At 44.3% G+C, this 19,050-nt stretch overlaps 1 protein-coding gene across 1 annotated transcript in view; it reads left to right on the plus strand.

Moving 5' to 3' along the window:
- The first annotated feature begins 478 nt into the window (after positions 1-478).
- The window catches only part of UQCC1 (ubiquinol-cytochrome c reductase complex assembly factor 1), a 537,036-nt gene continuing 518,464 nt past the window's right edge, over positions 479-19,050 (plus strand). The window contains exon 1 of the mRNA XM_086932310.1: positions 479-674. Within this exon, the coding sequence (XP_086788436.1) occupies positions 651-674 (24 nt within the window). The 5' untranslated portion in view covers positions 479-650. The remainder of the gene's footprint in view (positions 675-19,050) is intronic.

Here is a 19,050-nt window from a genome sequence, read left to right on the forward strand (position 1 = left end):
ACATTGAGTATTTCTTTTATGTCTAATGTATTATAAACTTACATGCTATAATGATGCGTGCTCACACTAGTTTCTTACGGTTGTAAACGTTAATAATTAAATGTACATACAGCCCATGGCTGTGTGCTTGTCTGGTGAGATCGTAACGCTTCTGCCCGGCAGTTGCGTTTGGACCTTCACTGTAGGAGGACAACCTCGCCTAAAGCTGTATTAGGCAGGGCACCTCCTGTATTGTAGCACCTCTTTCGTAGCCACCTATTTGTATACCTTGCGATGCTCGTTAAGGCTGAACGAGTGACTTGCTTATCCTTCGAGAGGGTTAAGAGTCAGACAACTATAGCAAGTGGCAATGCGCGTTCCGCAGTGCACAGAAATGCCAATAGCTATATACCAATCGCATTAATTCTCAGAGCGCAACCAACCGTTGGTAGGCAGTTTTTGCTGTCCGCATAAAATCACGTATTCAGAGCACTGACATGCACGCGACCCAAGATAAACACCAGTAACATTGTTCCGTAGACTTTCCAAATCTAAAGTAGCCAGTGCTGCAGCGCCTCAGGTCTCGCATACAGCGGAAGCGCTGCACTCTGACCCGGAAGCGCAGAGCCGGGCATGCTGGGAAGCACGTGATACAAACCTCTAGCGGGGCTATGGCTGCGGTGCTCCGCCTAGCGGTGAGTGTGAAAGGGGACGGGATGGGGGTTAGAGGCGGAGGGTCTTCGTACTTCCAGCACCGTCTGAGCGCAGCACAAGTTTGTGTCTTTTAATGTTCTCAAATGCCACTGAACACGAGACCTTGGTGCTGTCTATTCATTCTCCAGCCCGGCGTTCGGATGATTGCCGATAATTCTATGCGGGCGTATGAAGAGTTTCCCAAACAGAGAAACTCAAGGATTTGTATCGACAGTCTTCGCCCCTATTCGGTTTCATGCTGCCCTTAAACCATGAGCTCACTAACACACACTAGTGTTGCCCTTCCTCGCAGCGTTGAGGTCGCTTACGGTCCGTGCGCAGGGGATATCGGCTTCAGAAACGTGCACGCCCCCTCAATCGCTACCAGTCTGTCAAAGTTACACAAGGGTTCCCCCGGCATAAATATGTTGCTCTACCTTAAAGTTACCCCTGACAAGCATTAGATCCGATTTAATAAACTTTGCTGGTCGACGAAGGTATTTGGGCACTTTGATAAACGAACATGCACAATGCTAGTTGTATTGCAGGTCTCAAGTAAAGTGATGCATATACAAGGAAGTGGTGCGGCACAATAGGTGAATTTTTGCGGCATTCTGTTTCGCTTTTAGCGGCATTTCTGTGCCACGTTAATTTGTTGCCTTTCAATTGATTGGGATTTTACATTAAAACTAAGTCACCCTAGGAATGTGCTTTGTCCCTTTCATATATATATTTACACACAGATCCGGCCTTGCGTCCTGAGCAAAAAATGTTTGCTCCCTCTCATTCGCCTTTAATTATCTCTGAATTAAAAACTTTGATGAGGTAAGGGGAGGCAAGGAAGGTTAAGGAGATATATGAGAAGAAAACCAAACCAAATAAGGGCACGGTAACCAGCAGCCTTCTTAAAAAGTATTTTAGCACACTTTTCTTTGGAGCTATTTCAAAGGGAGTATGTGACAGGCAGCCCATGTGTCCCTCAGAAGATCAGTGCCCAGGCCATGGGCCCAAGCTCGTCCATGCTAAAGGCCAGATCTGTGTTTACACACGCACATCTATATCCTTTGCAACAAAGAACAGTGTGCACTGTAACTTGCTCACTGGTTTTATTATGTACTACCACACATCTTGAACGCATGGTCCTAATTAAAGTACTTTCTAATCACTCTGTAAGTGTGTGTTGTTCTTTGTAACAATGGATGTTAAGGTGGGTAGTTGGCTCAGAACAGCACATCACCAACCTTGATGGCAAACGTTCCGGGGAGCAGCTTATGAAGGATACACACACATATATTCACTGAAAAAACCAAAGGTTACAGGGTCGTTCTAGTTAACCTCAGTGTTCACTCGCCCAAAACCATTGAAATTCAGCAGTTATAGTTACCTGAGTTAATTATAACTAATGCCCCCACAATGACCTGCTTATGACCTCACATGTTATAGCACTCATGACATGGTCAGTGACATTACTGATGACATTACCCAGTGAGTGTGTGTGTTTTCTTAAAGTTTATGAGTGCTAAACATCAGTACTACATAAGATAAAATAGTATACTTTTTATATGACTATGGAGTGATACTTGTATGGGTATGTGAGTGAGTGTATGAGAGGTTGTATAGAGGTGTCAGTGCTTCTGTGGATGATGTCGTCAGTGATGTAATCAATGATGTCATTTGAAATGTCATCAGTGATGTCACTGACCATGTCATGAGTATTGCAATATTTGAGGTCATAAGTAATGTAATATGTGAGGGTCATAAGCAGGGCCTTGTTGGGGTGTAAGTTATAGTTAGCTCAGGTAACTATACCTGCTGAATTTCACTGGTTTTGTATGAGTGAAACCAGAGCTTAACTATAATGCCCCTGCAACCTTTGTGTTTTTGGATGAATTTCAAAGATTTTTTAAGTTTTATTTCCTAACTGTAAAGTCTGTGTAACCTTTGGTTTTTGGAGTTTATTTCGAAAGCTTTACTTCTTTTAAAAAAAATGGATAGTAGAGGTGTGTATTGATCCAGTATTTTATGCATTTGTATTAGTGAGTCCTTGTTATTTGTTTTAGTTTATTGATAACTTGTAGTTTTTTTTTTTGTAATTTTCATTCGTGACAGCGACTTTGCAATATCCACAGAGACGCCGCAAAAATGGGGTGGTTTTCATAGCGTTAAAATATATATATATATATATATATATATATATACACATACACATTCTACAGTATGTTTGACACTAGGGGTTTATTAGTGTACTGTTTAAACTCATGTTTTTGTAGTGCATTCCATAAAAATCATCTTTGGAGTGTATTTTCCGTTTTCAGGACGACCCCTCACGTCACGTCACAAAGACGATGGTAACCGTGACAATCACATCTTTTATAAAAAGTGTAACATATACAATGCAGACATTCTGAAGTATATGTTTGACACTAGGTGTTTATTAGTGTTCTGTTTAAACTCATGTTTTTGTAGTGAGTTTCCATAAAAATGATCTTTGGAGTGTATTTTCCGTTTCGCAGTGACGCCACACGTCGCAATGACGTTGGTATCCGCGGTAATTGCATCTTTTAAAAAAAAGTGTAAAATATGTATATACACATTCTGCGGTAAGTTTGACACTAGGGGTTTATAATTGTACTGTTTAAACTAATATTTTTGTAGTATTTTACCTAAAACAAATATTGCATTCCTATAGCTGTAGTGATCTGAATGGGTCTGCGAATAGGTGTAAGTGGGTGTGAGAGTGTCTGAGTGGGTCTATGAGTGGGTGCCTGAGTCTCTGAGTGGGTCTGTGAGTGTGTGAGTGACCTTCAGTGGTTGCATGAGTCTCTTAGTGGGTGCATGAGTGTCTGAGTTGGTGTGAGAGGGTGCACAAGTGTCTGAGTCAGTGTGACAGTGGATGAATGAGTCTGTAAATGACTGCATAACGTCTGAGTTGAGCTGAGTGAGTGCGTCAGAATATGAATGGGTCTGTGAGTGACTTCATGAGTGTCTACGGGTTTCTGAGTGAGTGTATGAGAATGAGTGGGTGAATGATTGGGTCATTTAGTAGGTGTGTGAGTATCATAGTGGGTCTGTGAGTGGTTGCATGAGTTTCGAAGTTGGATTGGCAGTAGGTGTATGAGTGTCTCAGTTGGTTTGTTAGTTAATCCATGAGTCTCTGAATGGGTCTGTGAGTGTGTGTGTCTGAGTGGGTATGTGAGTGGGTGCATAAGTGTCTCAATAGGTCTGACTGGGTGCATGAGTGTGAGAGTGAATCTGTGAGTGGATGTGTTAGTCTGTGACAAGGTCTGTGACTGGGTGCACAAGTGTCTGAGTTGATCTGTGAGTGGATGCATGACTCTCAGTGGGTCTGTGACTGGCTGCATGAGGTTTTGAATGGGTTTGTAAGTGGATGTGATAGTCGCTCTGAGTGGCTGTATGAGCCTCTATCTGGGTGTGTTACTGGGTGCATGAGTGTCTGTCTGTCAGTGCCCAAGTAAAACTGACAGTAGGTGTGATTATATTTATTTTGTTTTTTTTTCTCACCAATATTTGTGATGAAATTTTGATATTTGCGATGTCTGTACGACGTTACATGAGGGGACCATACTGACGGTCACTGCATATTTGCGAATATAACGTGGTAAAAAATCTATTTTCCACACATAACTTGTGTTATTAACATCCCCATTTGTCAAATATGGGGTGAGAGTACATCTATTCTGTTCCCTTATATTAGCTTTCTCCACAATTTTCATCCCCGGGAACCATTCCACCGATCCATAAAATGTCAGCCGCAACTTTCTGTACAGGTTGCGGCCAGCCAATCACGGCAGTCCTGGTGGCATGCGCATTCGCGATTAATCTCAAATTTGTGATGAAAATCGCGAAAACATCAGGAAGGATCCACAGATATCACTAACTGGATTCTCTTAAATTTCTCAAGAACTACTGAACGGATTTATACCAAATAACAAAAAGCACAATCTGCGGACCAAAAGCTAGCTTTCTGCCATGTGTTGTGTAATTCAATCCAATACACACAAAAAAGTTGCTAGCCCCACACTTAACTTTTTATCTCCAAAGCTAAGAGAAACAAACCAATCCTAGTCTTATGTTTGGTGGGTAGATTTATTTTTACCCCTTTGGATTTATATTTTCAAAATACTACTTTGTTTTCATGAATGAGAAAGAACACTGTACATTAAATACACATTTACACATATATACAACACAATTTCACATTTTACATATATACACAATAGATACAATCTTCATCTGTACCTCACTACCTTTTATCCACAAATAATTACTCTTTGTAAGATAATTGTCAAGTAGTAATAGTTCAACAAAAAACCACAATAATGAGCAAAGTCTTGCTAAAAGGAAGGCCAAATAAGACTTTAGGGTATTTGGTCAAAATCACAATCAATGTAATCCTTTTCTCCTTCCTTTAGGCCGACGCGTTTCGAATCCGGATTCGAAATGCGTCGATTGTGATTTTGACCAAATACTTAAAGTCTTATTTGACACACACAGTGGCACAACCTTCTTCAATTCCGTGTTAACGGAAAGATCGAGCACACCACTGCAGACGGGAGGATTTAAGCGGTGATGGAGTCATGGAACTCTGCATCGGGCGACACAGCCCCCATGGACAACGTACCTGAATGCGATGGTGGTGCAGATTTGGGGGACACAAGGAGTTTCTTGTTTGTGGCAGGCAGAGCGGGACAGAAGGAAAAAGCTGCCAAAACAGTCCTGCTATTTCCGCAGTAACGTGGTGATCCTGGCAATTCTACTGCATGCTGGGATCAGTAGTTCGACATCACATCAGAGAGCCCAAGCAGGTGATACAGATCACAGCTTGGGGGAGGAGCTAACCACAGTATTTACCTGAACTAGGTGGGGCAGAACTGTTGAGCGGCGCATCATTTTCCTGTGCAACACGCTGGGCGCTGAAGAGGCCACAAGGCTGAAATGCATACGCCCGTCCACAACTTTGTGATTTTCTGCAATAAAGATGCTCCGCTGTGTTCCCCCTAAGTGGCCTCAGACTTCTTTGTTTTATGGAGTGTTCTTGGACATATTTTGCACTTCAAGCCAGCGATGTGCTACTGGGGTCCCTGCACTTAAGCTGACTCGATCGTCACTGGCGGCGTTGTGCTGTGGCACAACCTTCTTCAATTCCGTATTAACGGAAAGATCGAGCACACCACTGCAGACGGGAGGATTTAAGCGGTGATGGAGTCATGGAACTCTGCATCGGGCGACACAGCCCCCGTGGACAACGTACCTGAATGCGATGGTGGTGCAGATTTGGGGGACACAAGGAGTTTCTTGTTTGTGGCAGGCAGAGCGGGACAGAAGGAAAAAGCTGCCAAAACAGTCCTGCTATTTCCGCAGTAACGTGGTGATCCTGGCAATTCTACTGCATGCTGGGATCAGTAGTTCGACATCACATCAGAGAGCCCAAGCAGGTGATACAGATCACAGCTTGGGGGAGGAGCTAACCACAGTATTTACCTGAACTGGGTGGGGCAGAACTGTTGAGCGGCGCATCATTTTCCTGTGCAACACGCTGGGCGCTGAAGAGGCCACAAGGCTGAAATGCATACGCCCGTCCACAACTTTGTGATTTTCTGCAATAAAGATGCTCCGCTGTGTTCCCCCTAAGTGGCCTCAGACTTCTTTGTTTTAAGGAGTGTTCTTGGACATATTTTGCACTTCAAGCCAGCGATGTGCTACTGGGGTCCCTGCACTTAAGCTGACTCGATCGTCACTGGCGGCGTTGTGCTGTGGCACAACCTTCTTCAATTCCGTGTTAACGGAAAGATCGAGCACACCACTGCAGACGGGAGGATTTAAGCGGTGATGGAGTCATGGAACTCTGCATCGGGCGACACAGCCCCCGTGGACAACATACCTGAATGCGATGGTGGTGCAGATTTGGGGGACACAAGGAGTTTCTTGTTTGTGGCAGGCAGAGCGGGACAGAAGGAAAAAGCTGCCAAAACAGTCCTGCTATTTCCGCAGTAACGTGGTGATCCTGGCAATTCTACTGCATGCTGGGATCAGTAGTTCGACATCACATCAGAGAGCCCAAGCAGGTGATACAGATCACAGCTTGGGGGAGGAGCTAACCACAGTATTTACCTGAACTGGGTGGGGCAGAACTGTTGAGCGGCGCATCATTTTCCTGTGCAACACGCTGGGCGCTGAAGAGGCCACAAGGCTGAAATGCATACGCCCGTCCACAACTTTGTGATTTTCTGCAATAAAGATGCTCCGCTGTGTTCCCCCTAAGTGGCCTCAGACTTCTTTGTTTTAAGGAGTGTTCTTGGACATATTTTGCACTTCAAGCCAGCGATGTGCTACTGGGGTCCCTGCACTTAAGCTGACTCGATCGTCACTGGCGGCGTTGTGCTGTGGCACAACCTTCTTCAATTCCGTGTTAACGGAAAGATCGAGCACACCACTGCAGACGGGAGGATTTAAGCGGTGATGGAGTCATGGAACTCTGCATCGGGCGACACAGCCCCCGTGGACAACGTACCTGAATGCGATGGTGGTGCAGATTTGGGGGACACAAGGAGTTTCTTGTTTGTGGCAGGCAGAGCGGGACAGAAGGAAAAAGCTGCCAAAACAGTCCTGCTATTTCCGCAGTAACGTGGTGATCCTGGCAATTCTACTGCATGCTGGGATCAGTAGTTCGACATCACATCAGAGAGCCCAAGCAGGTGATACAGATCACAGCTTGGGGGAGGAGCTAACCACAGTATTTACCTGAACTGGGTGGGGCAGAACTGTTGAGCGGCGCATCATTTTCCTGTGCAACACGCTGGGCGCTGAAGAGGCCACAAGGCTGAAATGCATACGCCCGTCCACAACTTTGTGATTTTCTGCAATAAAGATGCTCCGCTGTGTTCCCCCTAAGTGGCCTCAGACTTCTTTGTTTTAAGGAGTGTTCTTGGACATATATATATATATATCTATCAAACATTATGTACAAATAATGTTTTTTTACAAAAAAAAATATTTTTTTAACTTGCGACAGACTTTCACTGTAGCACATCATTGCATTGAGGCACATTTATTAAAAGCTTTTAACCCTTTTACCACGCCGGCAATTCTGCCACAGTACGGCGGCTTTGATGAGTGGGCGGGGCTGCTTCGGCCAACGGACGTGCGCAGCACTACGGAGGTGGTGCGCGCTACGTCCGTTGGCCGACAGAAGCACGCAAATGGTTAAACATGAACTTAGAAAAATTTCCGACCCCCTCCCCACCTTGAGGACAATGCCATTAATGGTGTAAGCAAGAAGTCAGTTGTCATGTGTACCCCAAATGTGGCCTAGATTCTTATCATACATAGAGTAACTTTATAGTTTTTTAAAATAAACACAATACGTTTTTGTGTAGGGCAAAGACTGAACTACAATTTAAGGTGCTGTTTTATGTATTGCAGAAAAAAAAGGCTTGTTGAAATAAAATATTTTGTTATGATCACACAATTTAGTCAGTTAGGGAAACTGATATTGATCCTGGGTTTTTACGCTAGATGGGTGCCTCTCTCCTGTTTTGCATCAACTGTTTATGCTTTATCCATTTGGCCATCAAGATATGATTAAAAGATGAGAGATGCTTGGATTCCTCCTTGGCCTGTAAGAGACTGTTGTGTAGAGTAGGTCCTACCAAACCATAAGACCTGCACATTAATCAGACAACACAAACTAAGGGCTTGGTGTCAAGAATGATTCCATACACCCCACAGGATATGTTGTCCTATAGACCAGCTAGCTCAGAGTTGCACCATAAGGCCCCCTAACCTAACCGGGAGCAAATGCTTTCTGGCAACTACTGAACATGACAACTCTTGCCCCTCAGGGATCGTGGAAACAGTAAAGAATCTTTCGCTCAGTCACTCGTGCTCACTTATTCTCAGAGAAGTATACAGAGGAACGTTTTCAATACGAATTATTGAACCAACCTTATTCTTGCATAAAATATGTGCATCTTAGACCCTAACCTCCTAAGCATACCTCAATTAGGGGTATACTCACAGTAGGAAATAATCTCACTGGCATAAACATATTACGCACATAATCTCATCCCCAAATACATTCAGAGGCATGGATCACAGTAAAGCATCACATTTCCTAGTATCATGTACATCACTGACCCCTTGGCCAATTGGCCTTCTAAAGGGAGGGGGCTCAGCTGCCCTAAGTCTAGAATGTCAGGGCTGCTGCCTATGCAGCCTGGTTCGCACGTGCGCCATTGCGTGTATCTAAACGTGGCAGCTGACACTACTTGCCCTGCAGCTGGGAAAGTATGGGCCAAAGGAGTGCATCTCACTCCTAACTCAAAACATGCCCCCTAAGAACAGCGGCCTAAACGTTGCAGCTGCCCACTACTTGCTGGGCAGCTGTGAAGATGAACTTGGGTCTGGGCATGCAATGTGCCCTCTTCTGCCCCCCTCAGGGACTCCTGAATCCATTATGCTTAACGGTGCAGCTGCCCGCGCTAGTGCGACGCAGCTTTGACTCGGACAATTCGGCCCTGGCCCAACGGTGCCCTCTGGCCTCACTGGGGTTTTTGAAATACTCTTGACCCAAACGTTGCAGCTGCCTGCGCGTTCGCAGGACAGCTGGGCTCAGCTCAAACACGGGGAAAATCATGGGCCCCTCTGGGCCCCCAAACACTAAGTCTTCCTCGTGGGAGCGGTATGCTGCCAGAGAGTGCCGCTCAGGATCCCATGCCTCTGTCGGCACCACGCAACTCGAGTCCCAAATTTCCGGGACTCACTGGCGCCGCTCTGGGTCTCCTCTCCTCGCTTTCTGTTGACCAGGCAGCAGTGTCGTACTGCCTCTCTTTTCCTGCACGCTGGGCTTCCCTGTCATCACGGGAGACCCATATATACAACACAATTTCACATTTTACATATATACACAATGGATACAATCTTCATCTGTACCTCACTACCTTTTATCCACAAATAATTACTCTTTGTAAGATAATTGTCAAGTAGTAATAGTTCAACAAAAAACCACAATAATGAGCAAAGTCTTGCTAAAAGGAAGGTCAAATAAGACTTTAAGGTATTTGGTCAAAATCACAATCAATGTAATCCTTTTCTCCTTCCTTTATGCCGACGCGTTTCGAATCCGGATTCGAAATGCGTCGATTGTGATTTTGACCAAATACTTAAAGTCTTATTTGACCTTTCTTTTAGCAAGACTTTGCTCATTATTGTGGTTTTTTGTTGAACTATTACTACTTGACAATTATCTTACAAAGAGTAATTATTTGTGGATAAAAGGTAGTGTTACAAAGTTTAGGGCGGGTCGACACCCGCAAGAGTTTTTAGGGCATTTTGATTTTCTCTAAGTTGTGAGTTCAATTGAAATAACAACGAGGAGAGACAATCTGTCCCTCCAAAGTAATGTGTGAGAAAGACACTTTATCTTTTTCCGAGAGCCATATACAACATTTATTGGCCTCTTCCCCTTTCACAGATGTCACACTAAGTACTTCTGCCCAACAGCAGAATGAATCAGAAAAATTGATTAGGTTACGTAAAAAACATATTCGAACAGAACTCCATGGGTATTTTCTCCTGAAGCACCTCAGGGGAGGTACCATCCCCTGGGGTCTTCAGGTCAAAAATATCCCAGTAATATTCACAGAGTATGCAGAATATAAAAAGGGCTTCAGCTGCATAAACACCAAGTGCATCCGTGACCTAATGGTCCATTCAATAGAAACAGCGCAGAGACTTTGTGCAAAAGAGCTACAAGAAATCGAAGATCTGACTCAAACTATTAAAGATAGCCAGTTGGTGCCTGACTCCAAGGCCATTTTGGAAAAAATAGACCAGGAGATACAGTCCTTTAAAGACAACACCATTAATGGTAAGACTGCTCAATACGACAGGGATTCCAAATCTTTCACGTTGGAGAAGGCATACCCTTTTCTTAAAGACGACTATTATTCACAAGCAGATTCACGTGGAGCACTGTACAACTATCAAGGGAGGTCACATAACAGGTTTAAAACTTTCTCTGAAACCTCTTCATCTGAATGCTCGGGTTCAGAAACGAGAGGCAATAGTAACAAAAAGCAAACTTATTTTTTAGAGAAAGGCCAGCAGCCAAAAGTAAGATTCAAAACACCATGAGAGATGCGAACAAGGAGAAACTTCTACAAGTCATAGGGGGTCCCTCCACTATAGTCAATTTATCTACTAGAGAGCTAACAAGAGATGAAGAGTCGGTCCTAAATCTAGGACAAAAATTTGCCCCTTGCATACAGACAGACTTTACAAAAATCAAAGTAGACACAATTGAGTTCTACCGTAAGATCAGACTCAAAGCTTTTTTCGCAAACCAGCCGCCAAATGTAAACACTGAGACCACTGGCTTAAGGAATAGATCTACTTTTGTCACAAGTCAGAATATCCCTAAACAGGTTTATGCTTTCGAACAGATAATGCTGTCATCCATAAACAAATTGGAAAGAGAAAAAAATATGTTCAGCAGAACATTAGTAAGGGTCAGCGAGCTGCACTTAAAAACCTTAAAGAAGATTCTACAGTCGTAATAAAACAGGCCGACAAAGGCGGTGCAGTCGTCATCTGGCCTAGAGACAAATATATAGCTGAAGGCTTATCTCAGGTGAACAACCAGGTGTGGTACAGGAAACTGCAGGAGGATCCTGTAAAACAGATACAAGCATTAATATCAGACATTGTCCAAACTGGTAGGGACAGCGGGTTTTTGGGCCCAAAAAAAAGCGAGTACCTAGTAAAAAAGTTTCCAAGAACTCCTGTGGCATACTTTCTGCCAAAGATCCATAAAGATTTGAACAATCCCCCGGGACGACCCATCGTTTCCGGGTGTGAATCGTGCCTCGAGCCCCTTTCAAAATACGTTGACTTTTTTCTAAAGCCATTTGTCAGTAAATGTAAATGTAAATGTATGAAGCTTATATAGCGCATGACTTACCCTGGGGCATCTCCGCGCTTGCTTAGGGAACCCGCCCTGTGAGATAACCCTGGCAGGGTATCCACAAGGTGAAAGCCAGGCATCCCACCGCGAGGGGCCGATGTGGAGATTAAGCAAGCTATTGCCCAGAGTCGCAGAGTGTGAACCCGTGAGTCGAGAAGGCACCGGAGCGAGAATTATCGAGTCCGTGGGATTATTGAGCCCAAGACCCGCCGAGGCGGGGAATTGAACCCTGGTCCAGGGCCGAACTCAAGCTCCAGGTCTGCCGCCTCTAACCCCTGAGCCACACTTCTCCACTTTGTCAGTAAAGTCAAAGCATACTTGAGAGACACCACCGACTTTCTGGGGAAGGTAAAAGGCACGCCATTTGACCAAACAACACAACTTATGGTAACAATGGATGTGACATCCCTCTACTCGCAGATCCCCCAGGACGAAGCGTTAGAGGTGATGGAACTATATCTGGACTCTAGAAAAAGACCACATAGGGTACCTACATCATGCATTCTTAAACTAGCAGAAATTTCACTGAAAAAGAATTATTTCCGCTTTAATGATGAATTCTTTATGCAAATCAAGGGCACCACGATGGGGTGCCCTTATGCTCCAGAAATGGCCGTGCTGTATATGGCTGAAGACGAAAAGAAATTCGTGGAAGAGAACAACCCGTATAAACATCACATTTTACAATGGTTGAGATATATCGACGACGTGTGGCTCCTGTGGCAGGGGAGCCACAATGAGCTGTCCGAATTCCATGAGTGGTTAAATTTGAAACACCAGGACATAAAATTCTCTATAGACTCTAGCTGTGTGTAGATGATGTTCCTTGATGTTGAAATAACGTGCGCAGAGGGCCAACTAAAATCTTCCCTTTACAAGAAGCAAACTGATTAAAAACACCATCCTCCACTATAAAAGTTCGCACCCCAGGAATTTGAGGGCTAACCTACCATATGGGCAACTTCTTCGTATAAGAAGAAATTGCTCAGAGGTAGGGCAGTATGACCAACATGCACAGAATTTCTGTGATGAAATGACCCAAAGAGGATACCCGAGGAAGTTATTAAAACATTCCAATGAGAGGGCACGCTCCACTCCACGAGAATGCCTGCTTGAAGTCAAAGAAAAACGTGAGCTTGAAAAAATGGTGTGTGTCACTACATTTTGTCCAGACACCCACAAAATAAGACAAATGGTTCTTAAGAACTGGCATCTTCTAGAAGAACTGGAGGTGCCTTTACCTCGTCCTATATTCGCATACAGGAAGAATCCAAATATTGGCCAACAGATTGTCCGAGCGGACATCTCGTTGCCCAAACCCAAGAACGATCACTTTGTTTTATTGCCTAGGATACCGGCTACATGGCAACACTTTTTACTCCTTAATGCTATTTATACACGATATTTGCACTGTTATGCTATACAACCCTACCTCATTCACCTCCTAATACTAATTGGATAGGCTGAAGAACTATTACCTATAATCCCCTTTACAGCTTACCGCCTTAGACCTTACACCCATGTATGTCTGTTGATACAATTGCCTCCATAATGTTTGTAACTTATCCTACATGTGAAGCGCTCTGATACCCACGGGTCTTGTCCGCGCTATACAAAACTTTATAAATAAAAATAAAATGGGGAATGAAACCTGTAGAAGGACATCATAGATGCGGCAACTGCGTGTCGTGTGAAACCACGATTGAGGGAAAAGTCTTTCAACATGCGAACGTTATTTGGAAACATGAAGGCTTTTCTAACTGCAATACTAGAAACGTAGTGTATGTCATTGTGTGCCCTTGTCTTAAAATCTATGTTGGTAAGACGAACCAACAAGTAAATGTACGAATGACCCAACACAGATCACGCCTAAAACATAAGGTCTTAACTGCGCCTCTGGTACAGCATTTCATCGAAAATAATCACGGAGAACATGACTTTAAGTGGACTGTACTGTTCAGTGTAAATCAATCAAAATACTCGACAGATATAGAGAAAGTCTTGTTGAAAAAGGAAGCATATCTAATTCTAAAATTTAACAGTACCCAAACCGGGCTGAACTCATTATCTGAAGTATCAAGACTTTAATTTAATCTAAACCCCCGACATTTAGACCGACTGTAACAAACAGAACTTCATTGACCAGAATGCACTTTAATGATTGACTATATGGGAGGGACCAAACATGGCCGCCACGTAGACAGTTTGTTTGCATTTCCGCTTTGCTGCAGAAACCGACAGGTTAGAGAGCGCTTCTGTAAGGAAAGTATCAAGCGCGAGTGAAGTTATCGGCTTAACTAATGAGGCTGCGCTTTTACACAGGAAAGCCGCGAAACTATGAAACGCTGGTGAAAACAGCGTGTCGAGGGGAGAAAGTGAACAGCAAAAGAAGTTAAGCGCCCGGCATGAACTAATTAAGGTAGGTTTCTTTTCAAGGGCTAGAGATAGAGACATGCCGTAACTGAAATAGAGTACTAAGGGCCGATTATGATTATTTTTCTAGATCGCGCCGAATGCACTATATCACCACTAGAAGTCTTCACACACGCCCATTAACAGAAGAGGTAGGAACATGGGGACCTTGGGCCCTAAGTCACTCTCTGACTGACTCAAGATCGAGAAAGATAAGTACATTTCTCTCATTTGCAGGTTAGGAGATCCCTCCCTCTAAAAAACAAAGTGTAGTACGTCTCGTTAATACAAAAGGAAGTGGACCTGCGGGATCGAACGTCCAAGACAACAGGTACTCTTGAGCTAAGATGTGACATCTATCGATAGGGGTTTTTGTAGAAATAGAGAATTTAAAGCAAATAAATCCCCTTCTTCTATATCCCATAGACAGACAACCCAAAACGACAGAGCCCTGATGAGAATCTGGCAATTGTTAACACCGGATTCGAAACGCGTCGGCATAAAGGAAGGAGAAAAGGATTACATTGATTGTGATTTTGACCAAATACCTTAAAGTCTTATTTGACCTTTCTTTTAGCAAGACTTTGCTCATTATTGTGATTTTTTGTTGAACTATTACTACTTGACAATTATCTTACAAAGAGTAATTATTTGTGGATAAAAGGTAGTGAGGTACAGATAAAGATTGTATCCATTGTGTATATATGTAAAATGTGAAATTGTGTTGTGTATATATGTGTAAATGTGTATTTAATGTACAGTGTTCTTTCTCATTCATGAAAACTGAAAGTAGTATTTTGAAAATATATATCCAGAGGGGTAAAAATAAATATACCCAACAAACATAAGACTAGGATTGGTTTGTTTCTCTTAGCTTTGGAGATAAAAAGTTAAGTGTGGGGCTAGCAACTTTTTTGTGTGTATTGAATTATTTGGTCCAGCTGCCCTCACGTCTCAGGACCTCACTCCGTAGTGTTACAAAGTGTAATTCAATCCAGCAGTTCGGGCTGTAGTGGTGTTCAAAGGTACTACAGGAATTAACATGGGAAAATGCACTTTTTTGACCCCCTTTTTCCCCCGCACCCACTTGATGAATCGTCTGAAAAAAAAGTCTCACTATGACCTATTTTGGGGAAATTTCATGAAGATTCGTTAAACGGCACGAAAAAGATATAGGCAAATTAAAAAACGCTTTTTCCATGGAAACTTTGTCCTACTATAACTACCTACTGGCAAGTGCCAGTAGCGTGTGTATGTGTGTGTGTGTGTATATATATATATATATATATATATATATATCAAACATTATGTACAAATAATATGTTTTTTTACAAAAAAAATATATTTTTTTAACTTGCGACAGACTTTCACTGTAGAACATCATTGCATTGAGGCACATTTATTAAAAGCTTTTAACCCTTTTACCACGCCGGCAATTCTGCCACAGTACGGCGGCTTTGATGAGTGGGCGGGGCTGCTTCGGCCAACGGACGTGCGCAGCACTACGGAGGTGGTGCGCGCTACGTCCGTTGGCCGACAGAAGCACGCAAATGGTTAAACATGAACTTAGAAAAATTTCCGACCCCCTCCCCACCTTGAGGACAATGCCATTAATGGTGTAAGCAAGAAGTCAGTTGTCATGTGTACCCCATGTGGCCTAGATTCTTATCATACATAGAGTAACGTTATAGTTTTTTAAATTAAACACAATACGTTTTTGTGTAGGGCAAAGACTGAACTACAATTTAAGGTGCTGTTTTATGTATTGCAGAAAAAAAGGCTTGTTGAAATAAAATATTTTGTTATGATCACACAATTTAGTCAGTTGGGGAAACTGATATTGATCCTGGGTTTTTACGCTAGATGGGTGCCTCTCTCCTGTTTTGCATCAACTGTTTATGCTTTATCCATTTGGCCATCAAGATATGATTAAAAGATGAGAGATGCTTGGATTCCTCCTTGGCCTGTAAGAGACTGTTGTGTAGAGTAGGTCCTACCAAACCATAAGACCTGCACATTAATCAGACAACACAAACTAAGGGCTTGGTGTCAAGAATGATTCCATACACCCCACAGGATATGTTGTCCTATAGACCAGCTAGCTCAGAGTTCCACCATAAGGCCCCCTAACCTAACAGGGAGCAAATGCTTTCTGGCAACTACTGAACATGACAACCCTCGCCCCTCAGGGATCGTGGAAACAGTAAAGAACCTTTCGCTCAGTCACTCGTGCTCACTTATTCTCAGAGAAGTATACAGAGGAACGTTTTCAATACTAATTATTGAACCAACCTTATTCTTGCATAAAATATGTGCATCCTAGACCCTAACCTCCTAAGCATACCTCAATTAGGGGTATACTCACAGTAGGAAATAATCTCACTGGCATAAACATATTACGCACATAATCTCATCCCCAAATACATTCAGAGGCATGGATCACAGTAAAGCATCACATTTCCTAGTATCATGTACATCACTGACCCCTTGGCCAATTGGCCTTCTAAAGGGAGGGGGCTCAGCTGCCCTAAGTCTAGAATGTCAGGGCTGCTGCCTATGCAGCCTGGTTCGCACGTGCGCCATTGCGTGTACCTAAACGTGGCAGCTGACACTACTTGCCCTGCAGCTGGGAAAGTATGGGCCAAAGGAGTGCATCTCACTCCTAACTCAAAACATGCCCCCAAAGAACAGCGGCCTAAACGTTGCAGCTGCCCACTACTTGCTGGGCAGCTGTGAAGATGAACTTGGGTCTGGGCATGCAATGTGCCCTCTTCTGCCCCCGTCAGGGACTCCTGAATCCATTATGCTTAACGGTGCAGCTGCCCGTGCTAGCGCGACGCAGCTTGGACTCGGACAATTCGGCCCTGGCCCAACGGTGCCCTCTGGCCTCACTGGGGTTTTTGAAATACTCTTGACCCAAACGTTGCAGCTGCCTGCGCGTTCGCAGAACAGCTGGGCTCAGCTCAAACACGGGAAAAATCATGGGCCCCTCTGGGCCCCCAAACACTAAGTCTTCCTCGTGGGAGCGGTATGCTGCCAGACAGTGCCGCTCAGGATCCCATGCCTCTGTCGGCACCACGCAACTCGAGTCCCAACTTTCCGGGACTCACTGGCGTCGCTCTGGGTCTCCTCTCCTCGCTTCCTGTTGACCAGGCAGCAGTGTCGTACTGCCTCTCTTTTCCTGCACGCTGGGCTTCCCTGTCATCACGGGAGACCCGTGCTGCCATTGACGGCCTCTGCCTGTATCAACTCTTCACCTGGGCCCCCTCCTGGGACCCGAGACTCCTTTTTGGTGCTCCTGGAGGAGGGGTAGGTGCCCGTTCTCCCTTCTGGCCTCACTTCCTCCCTGTACACGGGGCTCCCATCTGCTCACCGGAGCCCCACATCGTCACCGGCACTTCTTCCGGTCCTGCCGCCGGCCCCGCCCAGAGGCAGCCGAACTTTGCATGGCTTCCTGGTCTGCGGCCATTTCTCATTCGGGCCGCGAGCTTCTTCGGCGCAATGAGGGGTAGGCTCCTCTTCGTAAGAAAATACACAGCGGGGTGGGCACCCGCTCAACGTGGCACCATAATGCAGGGTGGGTACCTGCAACTAAGATCAATAAGCGGGGTGGGCACCCACTCCCGGCCGCATCACAGGGGAATCCCTCCGGTGGGCATTCCCTCCAAAGGGACAGGCAGGGGTGCACCTGCCAATAAGGGCCAAGTCCAACACTACCCAACACAGAGCATATGAAAGATTGTATAACTAAAAAAAACGGTTGAACAGTGCTAACTAAACCAGATCCAATACATTTTAAAAAGTGCACTATTCCTTTTGTATCAGACATGTTATAGATACGATGACCATCTCCCCAAAATGCAGCGGGAAGTTAGTGCGTAGTAGTGTCTGTATCTCCGATGAGGACTTTGCAACCTGGAGAGCAAACGTCTCTTTGGCTGAAGTGAAGCCACATCCTTTTGTTAAAACATGGCTCTCCGCTTGCTCAAGGAATCAAATTTGATGTTGGAAACACTTGCCATAGTGCTCCCTCCCTAACTGTGTGGGATGGTGAAAACAGTACTTGTGTACAACAAGTGACTATGGAATTAACCGTCACTGGATAAGCGCTGCCCGGTTCCAGTCGGCAGCAACTTGATCATTCAACATCAAATAGCTACCATTCAACAGCAGCCCGAATACAGGATGAATCACAGCAGCTAGGGAACCCTTCAGATAACAAGACAAGTTTGCCATTGAAGCATTGCAGGCCCTTGGAGAGAAATGTCCTTGCAAACCAAGGAGCAGTTTAAGGCAACTTCACAGTTGCAGCCACTGAGAAAAACGTCTGTGTCCTCATTCCTCCATCTAAAACTGAACAGTGATTTCTAATACTTGTGCACATATCCTTCCCCTAGTGCTTCATATCTGTCTACCGGTTGGTATTAGAGACAATATTGGAATTGAAAGGTCGTGACTGGTAGGGTGATGTAACCATGGATAATCCACTCAGTGGATGGTGTTTCAGCCATGGTGAAGGGTAATTGGTCTAACTTTTCAATGTGCAACATTGCGTATTTCGCATCTCTACATGCCATTGTCATCTGACTTTCTGTTAGATCGTATGCTGAAAACAGATTTGTACTGTTGATGTAAAGCCACGGCACGTGGCCAGAACGTAATGTTTGTAACTTCCAGATTAATATCACTATTGACCGTAATTGTGACTGTTCGTGTTGTAATATAGATATGTCTTGTTGTATGATATCAATTCCGGAAGACACTATGTTGCCCAGTGAATACATTCTGGCTGATAAAGTGTTCATACCGTTGTCAATCACAGCCAAGCCTTTTCTAAATTAACCTTATTAAGCTTGTGCAATCTCTCAGCAGCTTCCTGTTGAGAAATCTTCCTTAGCTCGTTGTATATTCCATACAAAAAGCGCTTTCGCCATGGGTTCCGGGGACCTAGTAAAAAATCCCTGAGATCCAGGTCATCGGAA

The sequence above is a fragment of the Lissotriton vulgaris genome, chromosome 7 (assembly GCF_964263255.1).
Source record: "Lissotriton vulgaris chromosome 7, aLisVul1.2, whole genome shotgun sequence".
Taxonomy (NCBI): Eukaryota; Metazoa; Chordata; class Amphibia; order Caudata; family Salamandridae; genus Lissotriton; species Lissotriton vulgaris.